The sequence below is a fragment of the Telmatherina bonti genome (genome assembly GCF_933228915.1).
Source record: "Telmatherina bonti genome assembly, chromosome: 2".
In the NCBI taxonomy this organism is placed as follows: domain Eukaryota; kingdom Metazoa; phylum Chordata; class Actinopteri; order Atheriniformes; family Telmatherinidae; genus Telmatherina; species Telmatherina bonti.
Window position 1 is genome coordinate 23,442,678 of NC_136620.1, and position 13,882 is coordinate 23,456,559.

At 38.4% G+C, this 13,882-nt stretch overlaps 1 protein-coding gene across 3 annotated transcripts in view; it reads right to left on the reverse strand.

Annotated features, from left to right (window-relative positions):
• mon2 (MON2 homolog, regulator of endosome-to-Golgi trafficking) overlaps positions 1–13,882 on the reverse strand; it is a 39,921-nt gene that overhangs the window by 18,878 nt on the left and 7,161 nt on the right. For all 3 annotated transcript variants that reach the window (XM_079246979.1, XM_079246978.1, XM_079246977.1), the window contains exons 2-6: positions 7,149–7,212; positions 5,843–5,970; positions 855–986; positions 451–580; positions 136–233 (exon numbers count right to left, since the gene is read on the reverse strand). In XM_079246979.1, coding sequence (XP_079103105.1) covers positions 136–233; positions 451–580; positions 855–986; positions 5,843–5,970; positions 7,149–7,212 — 552 coding nt within the window. The remainder of the gene's footprint in view (positions 1–135; positions 234–450; positions 581–854; positions 987–5,842; positions 5,971–7,148; positions 7,213–13,882) is intronic.

A 13,882-nucleotide genomic window follows, 5' to 3' on the forward strand; every position in this document is an offset into this window, starting at 1 on the left:
TTTAGATTTTTTTTTCTTCAGTGTATGAGTCATAAGTTTATAAGCAATGTCAACTAAGTCAATAATTTTCACTCAGGGTTTATGTAAGGGGGGCTAAGAGCTGAGTGGAGGGATTCTGCCCCCTGGTGGACATACCTGAAACAGCATGTATGCATCCTTGGCGCTGGGTCTCAGAGTACTAACAGATCGCCGGTTGGTGTTTCCCTGTACAGGTGGAGGCTGTTCCACGATGCCTTTAGGTTAAACAGAATGCAAATGTATTTAGTAACACAGAGACAACTTAATAGTCTATTTCTGATATTTTGTTATAGTTTTGAAAATATTTCAAGCTTCCATCTTTTCTCTGCAAGTACTTACAGTTGTTAATAAGAAACTGAACCTTCATCACTATAAAGGTTCATCACTCTCCATCTAAATCTTTTTATCTGAAAACATCATATGCCATCTAACCTTTAAAACGCTCATCCTCTGCCACCATCCTCTCAAACACTACGGTAACGACTTGTCTGACAGTCGCTGCCGCTGTGTTGTTGGTGATGTTGTCCTTGGTAAAGTGGAGGCGGAAACATAAAACAATGGCCTGTGTAACACAAAATATACAGATGTAAATACAATATACAATATATGTAAATACAATATACAAAAACATATGCATTGGTGTGCATAAAATTCAGGTCACAGTAAGCATAATTTTAATTTGGCATGTTCAGATCTGAAAAGCTGAAACATTAAGTAGAATAGATTAAAGCCAACAGGACGCGCATTGTGGTGGAACAAGCGAGAATTATGGATATCTGAAAAGCTTTTGACAATAAAAATAAATAAATAAAAATATTATCTAGTTGGCCTTGTACCTTAGAAAGTACTTCATCGTGAACTACTGTATTGGTAGTGAGCAGGACCAGGACCGTCTGTAGCAGTTTAAGCTCCTCCAAACCGTTTTCCATCAGCTGCCACAACATGTTGATAATATTTCCTGCTGCTGCCTGTTTGTAAAAAAAAAAAAAAGAAAGAAAAAAGGCAATAAACTTAATTTAAAAAGAGGGTATATTTGGACCTGTTTGTGTGTCTATGATTGAGGGCTCCCACTGTGTTACTCTGTTCAGGCCTCAATTAGATGTGAACAAAAATGTTGGTGCCAGGTGGTGGTGCTGGCTCAGTGGCACTGAATCTCGCCACTGGTAAAGGTTGATGCCGACATCAAGTGACAATGCATGTACTTTTATTGGGTCGACTTGTCCAAAATAGACTCTTCCACATGAATCTCCTGTGAGCAGTTCTTATGTTAACTGGCATGTGAACTTATGACCTTAAAACCTAATGGTAGAACAAGCTACTGAAAATGTCACTCACAACAAATGGTTGCAAAATCAATGGCTGATTTATAACATGTATTTTAAGAATTTAGGTTTAAATAGTTGCTTTAATTCAGCTACAGTTGTGTTTGTTTAAAATCAGGCTGCGGCATCTCCGTCAAATTCCAGTCAGTACTATGACTGGGTGACTCCTAAACTTGCTGGTGTTGTTCAGATCGTCTCATTGTATGACCCAACTGCACTTGAGTTTAAGATGATGAACTTGTGGCCAGGCATTCTCATTCAAGACTTTCTGGTAGAGATCAGAATTCAAGAATATCATTTATGGCAAGTCATCCAGATCGTGAAGCTGCAAAGCAGCTCCAACCATCACACCATGTTTAACTGGTGGCATCAGGTTTTTTTGCTGAAATGCTGTGTTTCATACCAGACGTAATGCACACCTTCCAAAAAGTTCCACCTTTCTTTCATCAGTCCACAGAATATTTTCCCAGCAGTCTTGGGGATCACCAAGTTGTTTTTAGGCAAATCTAAACCAGACCTTTGTGTTCCTTTTGGTCAGCAATGGGTTTTTTTTGGAATTCTCCCATGAAGCATTTTTTCCAGACGCTTTCTTATTGTTGAACCATAAACACTGACCACAAGTAATTTTCTAAGGCTGGCCAGTCCTGGGAAGGTTCACTACTGTTCCATGTTTTCTCCATTTGTGGATAATGGCTCTCACTGTGGTTTGCTGGAGTCCCAAAACCTTAGAAATGACCTTGTTTCTCATCTGTTCTTGAATTTCTTTTGACTAGAGTGTTAAAATGCTTCTTTTTAAGATCTTTTGTTCTAGGGCATAGTAGATTTTAATCAAAATTTTCATTGCACTTTAAAAAAGACATAAAAAGAAATTAAAAAAAAGAATTAAGAAAAAAAAAAGTTGAATGGATTGGAAAATGCCTGTTTATGTGTGTTCTGCGTTGTGTTAAGTGTGTCCTAGTTTCCCCGCAGTGTGAAAACAGCCACTCTGAAGACAAGGACATAGAATCAAGGGAAAAGATACAAGATAATAAATCAAGACAAAAATGCAGGATTTAGAAACAACAGAAACTCCAGAGTCGGCAAAACCCTCCTTCCTCAGACACAGTATTAGTAAATCTTTAACTGTATTCAGTAAGATATGAAGGTATGCAGCTGCATGATTTGGCACATATTGAAACAGTTGACAATTAACTTCAAATAAGCTATTTTAAGAATTGTATTAAAGCTTCACTACAGAAATATAGAAACATGACAATTATGTGCTTCTGATAAATTCTAAAACCCAATGACTTATATTATGGATAATCCTCGGTTTGAAACTGTTGCCAATATGTTTCTCTGTGCTGAAAAGGCTGTAAATCAAAGGATAAAGCTCTGATTGCCTTCTTTACTAATGCTCAAAATATGTAGGCTTAATTCAGTCATTTTCTTTAGAACTCAGTATCATGACTTATGAAGAAATACACTAAATTAACTGTAAAGCTTTTATCTGCTGCCGAGTCAGATTCTCTTATTCACTTTCTAAACCCTATTTACTGTGTTTACAAGCTCTTGCTCTTTTAGCTGTAAGGAAAGATTAGATTTTTACTGATTCTGTATATGCTAGCATACATGTGTCAATAAAATCCTATTTAATAACAACAGCACCTTGCTTGGAATGCAAGTTACAGCCTAATTGTTACTGGTTTGACTTTGCACATCAAGCTTCAGGCAGCCAGCTCAGTCCCACTGAAGATCTACTTGCAAATAAAGTTTCTTCCATAATAAAATTTGTAATAAACAGCATTAATATATACAATGTTATTTATTGTCTTATGTCAGTTTAAAATATTATTTGCATGATTGTTGTGGTCAGTTGTTTAAAAAAAAAAAAAACAGTGTAATAATATCCAGTTGTTGGTGTGTGTGTGGTACTGTGCTATAAAGCAAAATGAAGCTGTCACATGAAGCCCTGGCTTGAAAAAAAACAAAACAAAACAAAAAACATTATAAAGTATAGTTCTTTTAGCCTTGGGATGCTGCAGGGCATACCGACTCCAGGAATGTAAATCAATGAGCCAGAAGCTGAAAATTTTAAGATCAGGAACATATGTAGTGTAGCTTAAATTTCAACATTAATAATGAAAATAGTTAAAGGTTTTAGCTTCCTAAATAAAAAGAGTTTTAGTTCTGGCTGGGGCCCCCCTCTGCCACCTCCTGGGTGGGTGCATGGCTGGCTCCAGGGTGGGGTGGCTGGGGTCTGTGTTTGGGGGTGGCTCCAGGCTGCTCGGGTCTTGGGGTTCTCTAGGCCTGCCTCTTGCCTTTGGGTGGGCGGGGTCACATTGGCATGATCACTCTTCTCTGAACACATTCCACTCTGTATGCTCTGCATGCGACACAGTCACTTAGTTGTGTGCAGGTTTATTTACTAACAGCAGCTAGTTTTTTATGTTTCTGATTTAGCTTGTGCGTTTTAGGTTCTCCTGACAGTTGATGGCATCATCTTCCTGCAGGGGGAACATGAATCGAACGTGTTTATGTGTACATGTGTAGGTATACATGGATATACAGGCGTGTGTGTATGCAAGTGTATGTATATGCATATATATTAAGGGTGGGAAAATTGAATAAAAAAATTAAATATCGGGATTTTTCCGCTTCACAATTTGAAAATCAATTTGTTTTCCAAATTAATAAAAATAATCCATTACAATTTTTTTTGTCAGTTTTGTTGATCTTCTTTGGCATTGTAGCAGCTTTAGTTGCATTATAGCAGAAGAGAGATGGTCTGGCTAATATGTTGTTTTTTCCAAATTGAAATCAAGAAAAATGACGAGCAAAAAAGTTTTCTACATTATTTTTGTTTTTAGTCTACAAAAAATTAGCAATATCAAGGAATTGTGAGAATTACAATTTAAATCTAATCGGCATACAAAAAATTGTAATCGTATCGAATTGGGACTAAAGCATTTCATCACAGCCCTTACTTGTATGGAAGTTTTTCTCTTTCTCATTATTTTTTTGTCTCTCTCTCCCTCTCTCTCCAAGGTGTTTTTCTGTTTTCTCTTTTCGATTCTCTTTCTGTCCCTCTTCTATCCCCTCCGGTCCGGCAATACAAATTTTATCATATAAACAATTATGCAGAATGAATAGAAAAATAAATTAAGAATCCAGAATACCAAGGGGAACACTATTTTTATAATGTTCCCCTTGGCAAAGTAAATTTGCTCAGCAGAACACACCATTCAGATAATCATTCTGCATGCATAAATAGTGGACAAAAAATAGTTTTGTTTCATTTGGGTATAAAAGTAGAATAAATGTTGTAAGGTTGGAACTTTTTCACATCAAGCAAGCCATGTAAAAACAGTACTTTGAGCTCTGAGTCACTGTGAAGCTTTAACTCTGATTTTTTTTGTGAAGTGGGTTCTCTGTTAGATGCAAATGTAGACTAAAGAATGGATCATGAACTGCTAGTTCAGACACTCACATTAAGAATAAAGGGAAGAGGTGATCAAAACTACACCAAGAACTGTGTTATGACATACTTTTGAAAGGATTTCTTCCCTGTAGTGTAGAGCTCTTAGTCTTTCCCACCAAAAGAAGCAGCTTTGAAATCTATTTCAGCCTAATTAAATAAACGCCTCACATCAAAATGTAGACAGCACGAGGTAGCTCAATAAGTTAATAACAGTCTTTTACGGTGTATTAACAAGGCAGTTGTGTAGCTGCAGGGTGCCATCTTGAAAACAGCTCCCATATCGCGTCTGACTCCAGCTCGATTATTTAAGGTTCTAACCCACTCTAAACATCAGATAGGCTTATGTTAAACTACATTTTATTTAAGTAGTAATTAAATTCACCCGTTTCCTGAGATGGAGTCCTCATTTCGCTCAGTTCCTCGGGGTTGGCTGACTCCACTGCACATCCAGCTCATGTAAAACTGTTCATGTATTTTCTGAGCCAGTGATTTCCTTGATTAAAAAGAGCAACTCATTTCAGCAAAATGAAAAGTGGAGCAGGGAAAGGGAGGTTTGTGGCCTTTAGATAAAGCCTGTGGCAACAAGAATAGATTCAGATTAACAATTCTAAAATTCACCCAGCCTGATGGGTTATTGATGAGTTACAATGATCCCAATCAATCACTCTTAAGACATCGAAGCGTGCAAAAGATGGTAAACTATATGTTCAACACATGTGGATGTGAAACGCTAACACACTGTTAATGTGTCGCTTATTAACTCGGAAAAACACGGGTTAGTCCTGCACAATATTTGAAGCTCAACACTGGGGCAGAAAATGTTAAAGTAGAAAATAAAAACAAACATCTGTGTTATGTAACATATGGATAGAATTACCTCACATATTCAGCTTAGGATAATTAAATACAACAACAAAAGTTCTTAAGGTATATTTTGATTTTTCTTTTTCTTGGGCTTTGACTATAACCCATTTCTTGCATATATGCATTTATTTCTTCATGTGTACTTAATGTGTGTACAAGGGTAGCACACGGTTCTCACCTCAGATACGACTTCATGGGACATAAGTCTCTGAATAGCAGCTAGACAAAGCTGAGTGATCTTTGGCTCTTTGGTGCCACAGCCCATCAGAAAAGGCTGCACAACCTCTGAGCTGTTTTCCTTCAGCGCTGCAAGAGAGCAAAGAAAAAAGTCAAAGGTGACTTTTATTTCATATACAGTCTATAGATAAAAGTTGAGAATGAAGTGTGTTGGGTTCTGATGTGAGATACAGTCAGAGGATTTACTTTAAATTGCCTTGAAATTGATACAAAATACAAACGTTATTTTCTGAGAAAACATATCAATAATTCCAACATTACTTTTGCTGCATTTTGACTGATTCTTTCAATGTTTCAATTAGTGGTCAAAACTGCTCAAAACTGGAAAATAAAAAATACATTGTAAAAAATACATTAAAGTTTTCATATTATGGCATTATTATTGTATATAAAAAATGTGTCCTTGGTACTTGTGTGTTCTCTATTCAGAACCAAGGAATTTTTGTGAACAGTGCAAAATCTTTGCCATGGAATTAATGATTATTTCAGATTATAAATTACATTGTTTGTAAGGTATTGTAGCAAATCCATCTCAAAAAGCCAAATGAACTCTTCTCAACAGTGTATTTACTGTACAGTTAAGTTTACAGTGACAAAAAGAAGCTGAATGTGGACAGTCATCACTGCAGCTCTGCAAATGTGAAATATGTGTCAACTCTGCAAATGTCACTAGCTGGACTTGTTCATCTAGAGCACAATGGAACAATTCTCAACTCATGATTAGTCACATTTCAAAAAGCTTTGCAGTGTATCTTGTAATAGGAGAAATCGACAACAAGAAGTCTAGAAAAGACTTCAGGCAATCAAACCTGAGGGACTTATGAGCATTAATATGAGGGGTATTAATATATAGGTATCGTTTATAATCTTTTATATGAAATAAGACATACTGATTGGCTTGGTGGAATCCAGGGGTGCGTGTGCACAACCAAACATCAAAATGTAGGCGTACACTAAATGTCTTTCATGCAGATACAGAGTCCCATGAATAATAAAAACATGACTTAATCTTTGCTTTGTCATGTGTATAAGGAAATGCACAGCAATGACTGGCACATAACAACATTACAGTGGGAATAAAAAGCTTTTAACACATAGTACTGAATACTGTTGGTCCATTATCACAAACCCTAGTATAGAGAATAAAGTGATCATAACCTGTATTAACAAAATCGTCTCCATTTATCATTTTTAAATTGTAAAAAAGTAGGTCACATCTCACCTCGCTGCACCACCACGTCACTCACCTGCCATTATGTCTGTATTCCTGGCTGCTATGGTCTTAATCTTCACAATGCCAGACTCTGCAGCCTAGAGAAGGAAAGAGAGAGAGAGGTTGGAGAGAGGTTTACCTTGCTGGTTGATCTGAAATGTCTCCTTAGTGCTGATGATGCAGCACAGCAGAAATGCTGGTGGCGGACATAACTTTTTGTAATGATGGTCACAGGGCCTGACAGTACAGGGACAGAAGGTGGAATGGGAAATGCACTAAGAAAGGTCTTTAACTTGAGAGGGGATGTGCTGGTACACAGTGATTTCCCCAGTGAGGTGTCTGGCTGGGAGGATATGCTACGAAATGAAAAAGAAGAGGGGGTAATGTCAAGAGAGAGGATAGGCGTGGGGGGGTGGGGGGTTGACAAAGAGACAGACTGAATAAGAATTTGTGTGACAAACACATTTATCAGTCAAAACTGAGGCTGCTCACATCTTTCAATCAAAGCCACAATCCTCCCCAAGCCTTTCAAAAGCTCTCTATTTGCAGCTTCTACGCCTTCTTCAACAAGCAATCAATATTCCCCTCACCAATTCAGCCTAATTATCTTCAATCAATAAATAACCTGTGTGGAAGATATGATGTGCGATGCATTATTTCTGATAAAAAAAAAAACCTACAAAAGAAAGATGCACATGCTCAACATCTCACCTGTTCTAATAAAAATGTGGATTTATTAAGTTTTCATTTAACACACATAACATGGCAGATGTCTGTTATGCAATTAATATATTCATTATTTTATACAAGAGCAAAAAAAAAAAAAACAAAAACAAAAAAAAAAAAAACAAAAAAAAAAACAACATGTGGCATTTCGCTCACTGATAGAACTGCAACATTCTAAAGAAAGCAAGCAGCCAACTGGCCAACATTACCTTGATGTATTTTTTATATGGTGACTGCTTGGCCTGACAATCCAGTGCATCTATCAACGTTCCAAAAGACTAGCAGCTCAAAAAGTACAGTAGCATCCATAAACAAAAAAGAGAGAGAGATTAAATTGGTAATATAAATTGTTATAACTGATCAGCAACTGGTTTTATGTTAAGGACATAGTAATAATAAGAAAAATACGCAACTCTCAAACAGACAGCTCTTACTGTGAAATATATTGCAGCTGCGCTATTGGTCTGCAAAGTTTGACCACAACATGATTATATTACTTCACCTTGTCATTTAAACAACCACAAGGTCCAGCCACTGTGTTAGGCAACCATTCATGATGTGTCAAGCTACCAGTTACCAAGCAACCACTGATTAGAGGGATAGACAGTTGCTTGAAAAAGTTAAATGCTACCAAAATAGTATGTTGTTGCTATGAGATGTAAGTAAAACGTAACAGTATATGCCAGTGAACTTTAAAGGACATACATTTTGCCCACTTTCCATCAATTGACTAAATTTCCAGAGCTCTTATTAGAAGTCTCTGACAGCTCTAGTGAAGAATACCACACAAAAGATGGCACAAAAGCGCCAATCACATCAAACTAAAACTTCACTACACAGAGTGTAATGAGAAGTTAGGCAGGTATATAGTATAGTCTGAACTAAAGCAGGAAACTGCCTGTCAGATCTGCTCCATAAACACCAAGCTTCATAGTTGTGTTTTTTTTATGCGATGTTTTCACTGTTTTGCTGTATAAGAACTGTGGCATGTATCACTATTTCAATTTTCCATCATTACTGGTTTTATTCTTTGCAATTTCCATTTATTTTTGTAATATTTTGTATGAAGAGTTCCTCTGAAATATAGTTTGATAGAAAGTTAAGTTTACAGTAGTAATGAGAGAGCAACTAATGATCCTTTCAGTGACAAATGACAAATCAGAAATGTCCATTTCTTGCTGGAGGTAAGTTTTTCTTTAAAAGAACAACTGTCAGATTTCAGATTTCCCAGTCAAGACATAACACATCAGACTGAGACCCAGCAGAGAGTTACTATCTTATCCATTTCTTAACTGAAGTGAACATTATAACTGCTGATGAAATTTAGCTGGTAACACAAAGCATAAAGAACTTTCAACCTCCTATCTTGTCTGTAGAGGGAGAGCAAGGATGCAGCATGATTTTAATTTAAAGTTGTTCAGAGATAAAGATATTTTGACTCGGCGTTGAAAGTGTGATGTAGAAATCCACAGAACTTGTCATTGAATGACACTCTTTTCCACGAGGGTGGCCCCAAACAAAGTACCAAGTATACTGCTGGATTTTGTTTTCTCTCTTTTCTTTTTTTTTTTACATTCTTCAATTGGAAGTAACTAAAAGGCACTGAAATATAGGTTCAGTTTTTTTCCCGCCACAAAAACAAAAAACAAAACAAACAACAACAACAACAAAAAAAAAACTTTAAAGAAAAGACCCACAAACTAAACAACTTTACAACAAAAGCCTTGGCACTCTTTTTTCCTCCTTTGCATTTGGTACTTTAATATTTACATCCAAATGACAGTTTCAGACTGGAATAATTAGTTCAACTGATTGCCCAACTAAGAGAAAATTAGTAACAGACATTTGTATCTTAGTTTATGTGTGGGCAAATGCAACATACTCGTTATGAATTTGCTTTCATTTTGTTTGTCATGTGATAGCATATATTTTTGGTTTGAATGGTTGGTCCTATAAGAAGAACAAATAAACGCCTGAAATTTGGCAGTTCGACACATGAGAAAAGCAAGAAACAAAAGCAAGTTTTTATCTAAAATAAAAATACTGTTGCCACACAGAGTTAATGCAAAACTGTAACTGTTTTGTTTTTTTTTTCGGTTGATTTTTAGTGGAAACATTTAGAGCTTCTTGGAAACTAATCTATCTCGTCTTTGTCATGCAACTCCTCCAAACTTTGTTTTTGCTGTTGAGCAGAACAAGTTAATCAAATAAACACTAAGCTAACAGATGTCTAATTAAAAGCACATTGAGTGTAATATGCTTCACATCCCATAAAACTATGTACTCAGTCTTTATACCCATTTCAATTATTCCTCGCTTGTGAAATGTTAATGGTTTTGCGCAAGACTCTTCCATACTGAGGAACCTTCTGTTGTTTCCATGTCAGCACTTTTTTCTCTACTTATTGCCTTATAGAAGTGCTGTTTAGAATTCCTGGTGGAAAGTATAACCTTTGTTTCTCAATGAAAACAGTAGGAATTGTGTGATCACAATTGTTTGGATGATTCCAAAACAGAAATCAGCATTAAAGCCTGTATAGTGTAATTTTGGTATTCCAAGAAACTAAAATTGTAATTTGGCTCTCATTGCTAGTTTTCACTGATATTTTCATGTATGAATTGTTAGTATTTTTTAACAGTGGTTATACACAACTTTTGTTGTTGCTTTTTTTTTTTTTTTGTTTAAACAACTACAAGGTATTATATTGATTTGGATTTTTATTAATATAGTATGAATAAATACCGTAATTATGCATATCTCAAGTACAAAATAACTGAGCTTGAAAGGACATGAGGTGAGGGAATACTTCAGAGTATGTCGGACAAAGTGAAGTTTACTATTTTACTAACAACAAGGGCTGGACAATATGACGCTCTATAACGTTTGGATGATAAAAAATGTCTCGTTTCATATGAGGCTCCATAGTTTAGACCACGATAAGGTGCTTTACTGCAGTATTTTATGTCAAGATGGGCTTTACGGCATGCACACTGCAATACATAAACAAACATGGAGGAAGACAGCAGCAGACGAGTTTCAGAGCAGGGTAATTCACTAAAAGATGACTTGCCAACCAAAACTGATAAGCTTGTTCAAAAAAGAGGGGCAACTGCTGTCTAGATGTGGTTTGGATATAAAAAGACAGATGTGAAACAGACAACAGATGTTCGTAAAATTTGCTAGCTCCCAGTCTCAATCAACAACGGACTCCAACACAACTGACTTATTTTATCACCTGTGCAAGAATCATGAAAAAGAATACAGAGAGTTAACAAGCAAAAGCCACAAAAGCAGCGTCAAATGGTGGTGAAAACGCTCATAATAAACTCCAGATGAAAACGCTGCAGCAGGCTTTTACCCGGCTGGAATGCCATGCCGCCATATTTCCCGCAGATGTAAGGAAATCACTGCTGCCATTGCCAAGCACATCTGCCAAATAATTGATGACAACTATTTGAGAAAAACTTACAGAAACTATTTTAAATCGTTATGAGGATATAAAATGAGCTATCTGGGTATATGAGATTGTGGTCTTATTGCTAAGGCTTACTCACAACCAGAACCAAGTAATAAGAAAGGATTAAAGTTAGTGTTTGTGTAAACCCTCAAAGCAGAAGTAACCCATGTCTGCAAATCAGCTCATGTTTCAAAAGCAACAACAGTGAGACTCACCCCAGGTTGAATTGTGCAGGAACATGCTGTGAGAATCTCTAAAACTCAGCAGTTTTCTGGAACTGACTTGGCATATAGGGGATAAAAGTGTTTGTTTGCTCAGTTTTTGTGTTTTAGTGACAGATCACAAAAATACATGCTTGCTGCTTTATGATTGGGTCTTTAAAGCTTATTTTCAGCTAATTTATATGCACTATAAGCATTAAACTGTGAGGTACAAACAATAGCACCCAGGTCAGTAAACACAGAATTACTGTAGGCTTTTGTTACATATAGTATATGTATAGACATACTGTGATGGTTTTACTTACTGGCTCTGAGTGTGATGCTAGGATTTGATATTATAGCACTTTTTTAGGCCCCTCATAACCATGCAAAAACCACTGTGGTTAAATGTCATTGTGGGAGACAGGTTGAGAAATAGGGAGGAAGTGAAACGAAGACTCGCTGGAGGAAGAAAACAAAGCTGTCTTTTTCTTGGCAATTTGGATACAATGATGTGTTGTAATCTTTGAATGACCTTAAACTCAACACAATTCGCTGCAGGCTTGCTTCAAATTTAACACAAACATAAAAACCATCAGAAACTCAAGGCCTCTGCCACACTTTGATAAATTCTTGAAGGGAAATATTCTTTATAAAAATGTACTGATTTCAGTGGGATGTTCAAACGGCCATATATACAATTAGCTCTTTTTTGTTGGACAATGACATCCCAGCAAATTTTACTATGACAGTTCATACTAGAAAAGGAAGTTCCAATTATAATTTTATAGTTGGCCACCATGGAGAGGGGGGACTGCACTGCTTTGGTACCAGAGGGAAAGATGTATATAAGGACCAGAAAACTTAGATTGTGATAATCAATATGTGAGCCAGATGCTCCTGAGGAGCCCCGGGCAAGGCCAATGAGCAGACACTATATGTGAGATCAGCTGTATGCTTCTGATGGCCCAGCATGACTGTCGATCATTTTGAAACATCAAACACTTGATAATGGGTGGGGGGGGGGGGATTAGGGAGGAATCATGGTGAAAGAATTTAGGTAAGTGGTTGGGCAATGGGACAGGGAAGAGGGGTGGGCATATGGGGGGGTGATGGGTGTGTGTATGATGGAGTGTGTACAAGGAGGAGTGTGAGGCCAGAAGGAAGGGGGCTTAAGGGGTGTGTATGCGTTTAGAGCGGAGTATGAGTGGAGTATGTGAATGAGCGTTTGTGTAAATAAAAAGGGGGAAGGTAGGCGAGGGTGGGATAGGGGGTGTCTGATGGGGCGTGGATGGGTGTGTAGAGGTAGAGGGATGTGTGGGAGGTGTGGGAACGTATAGGAGGCAGTGTATGAGTGGAGTTGGAGTGGTGGGTTGGGGTGTGCATGGGTGTGTAGGGAGAAGTGGGTGAGTGGAGGAGGGAGTGTGTGAATGGAGACTGAGTAGGGTGTGTGTGATGAAGAGTTTGAGGGTGTGTTGAGGGGGAGCATATGAGGGGGCATGTTATGGGATGTGTATGTGTGTGTGGGGGAGTATGTGAGGAGTGGCAGAGGGGCGGGGGAGTGTGAGATGGGGTGTATGTAAGTGACGGGGTGGAAAGGTTGTGTGTAGGGAGAGAGGGGGAGTGTGTGTGTGTGTGTGTGTGTGTGTGTGTGTGTGTGTTTGTGTGTGATTTGATGGTTAGGAGAGTGTTGGTGCCCGGGGAGCGCAACTGGTGCGCTGGGTGCCACTTGGTAGCGGTCTGGGGGTCCTGGCTCTCCATAGGTGAGAGCTGTGCCCTCTGCCTGTGGGAGTCGGGGGCTGCCTATGGGTTCTTGGGGCCCTGGGGCCCGCGCTGTGTCTGCCTTGGGCGGCCGGGCTTTGCCAGTCCGGGCCTGCTGAGGCCTGTTCCCTCTGACTGTGGGGGACTCTGGCTGGAGCCCCCCTCTGCCACCTCCTGGGTGGGTGCGTGGCTGGCTCTGGGGCAGGGCGGGGTGGCTGGGGTCTGTGTTTGGGGGTGGCTGCTGGCTGCTGGTCTTGGGTTCTCCTGGTCTGCCTCTCACCTTTGTGTGGGCGGGGTCACATTGGCATGATCACTCTTCTCTGAACACGTTCCACTCTGTATGTTCTGCATGTGACACAGTCACTGAGTCATCTGCAGGTTTATTTACTAGCAGCAGCTAGTTTTCTTTCTATGCTTCTGATTGAGCTTGTTAATTTCTGGTTCTCCTGACAGTTGATGGTTTTGTCCTCCTGCAGGGGGAACATGACTCCAATGTGTATATGTGTCTAAGTGTATGTATATGTATTTGTTTGCGTGCTTATGTATATGCATATGCATGTAGGTTGTTTTCTCTCTCTCTCTCTCTCTCTCTCTCTCTTTTACGCTCTACGAGATGTTTTTCTG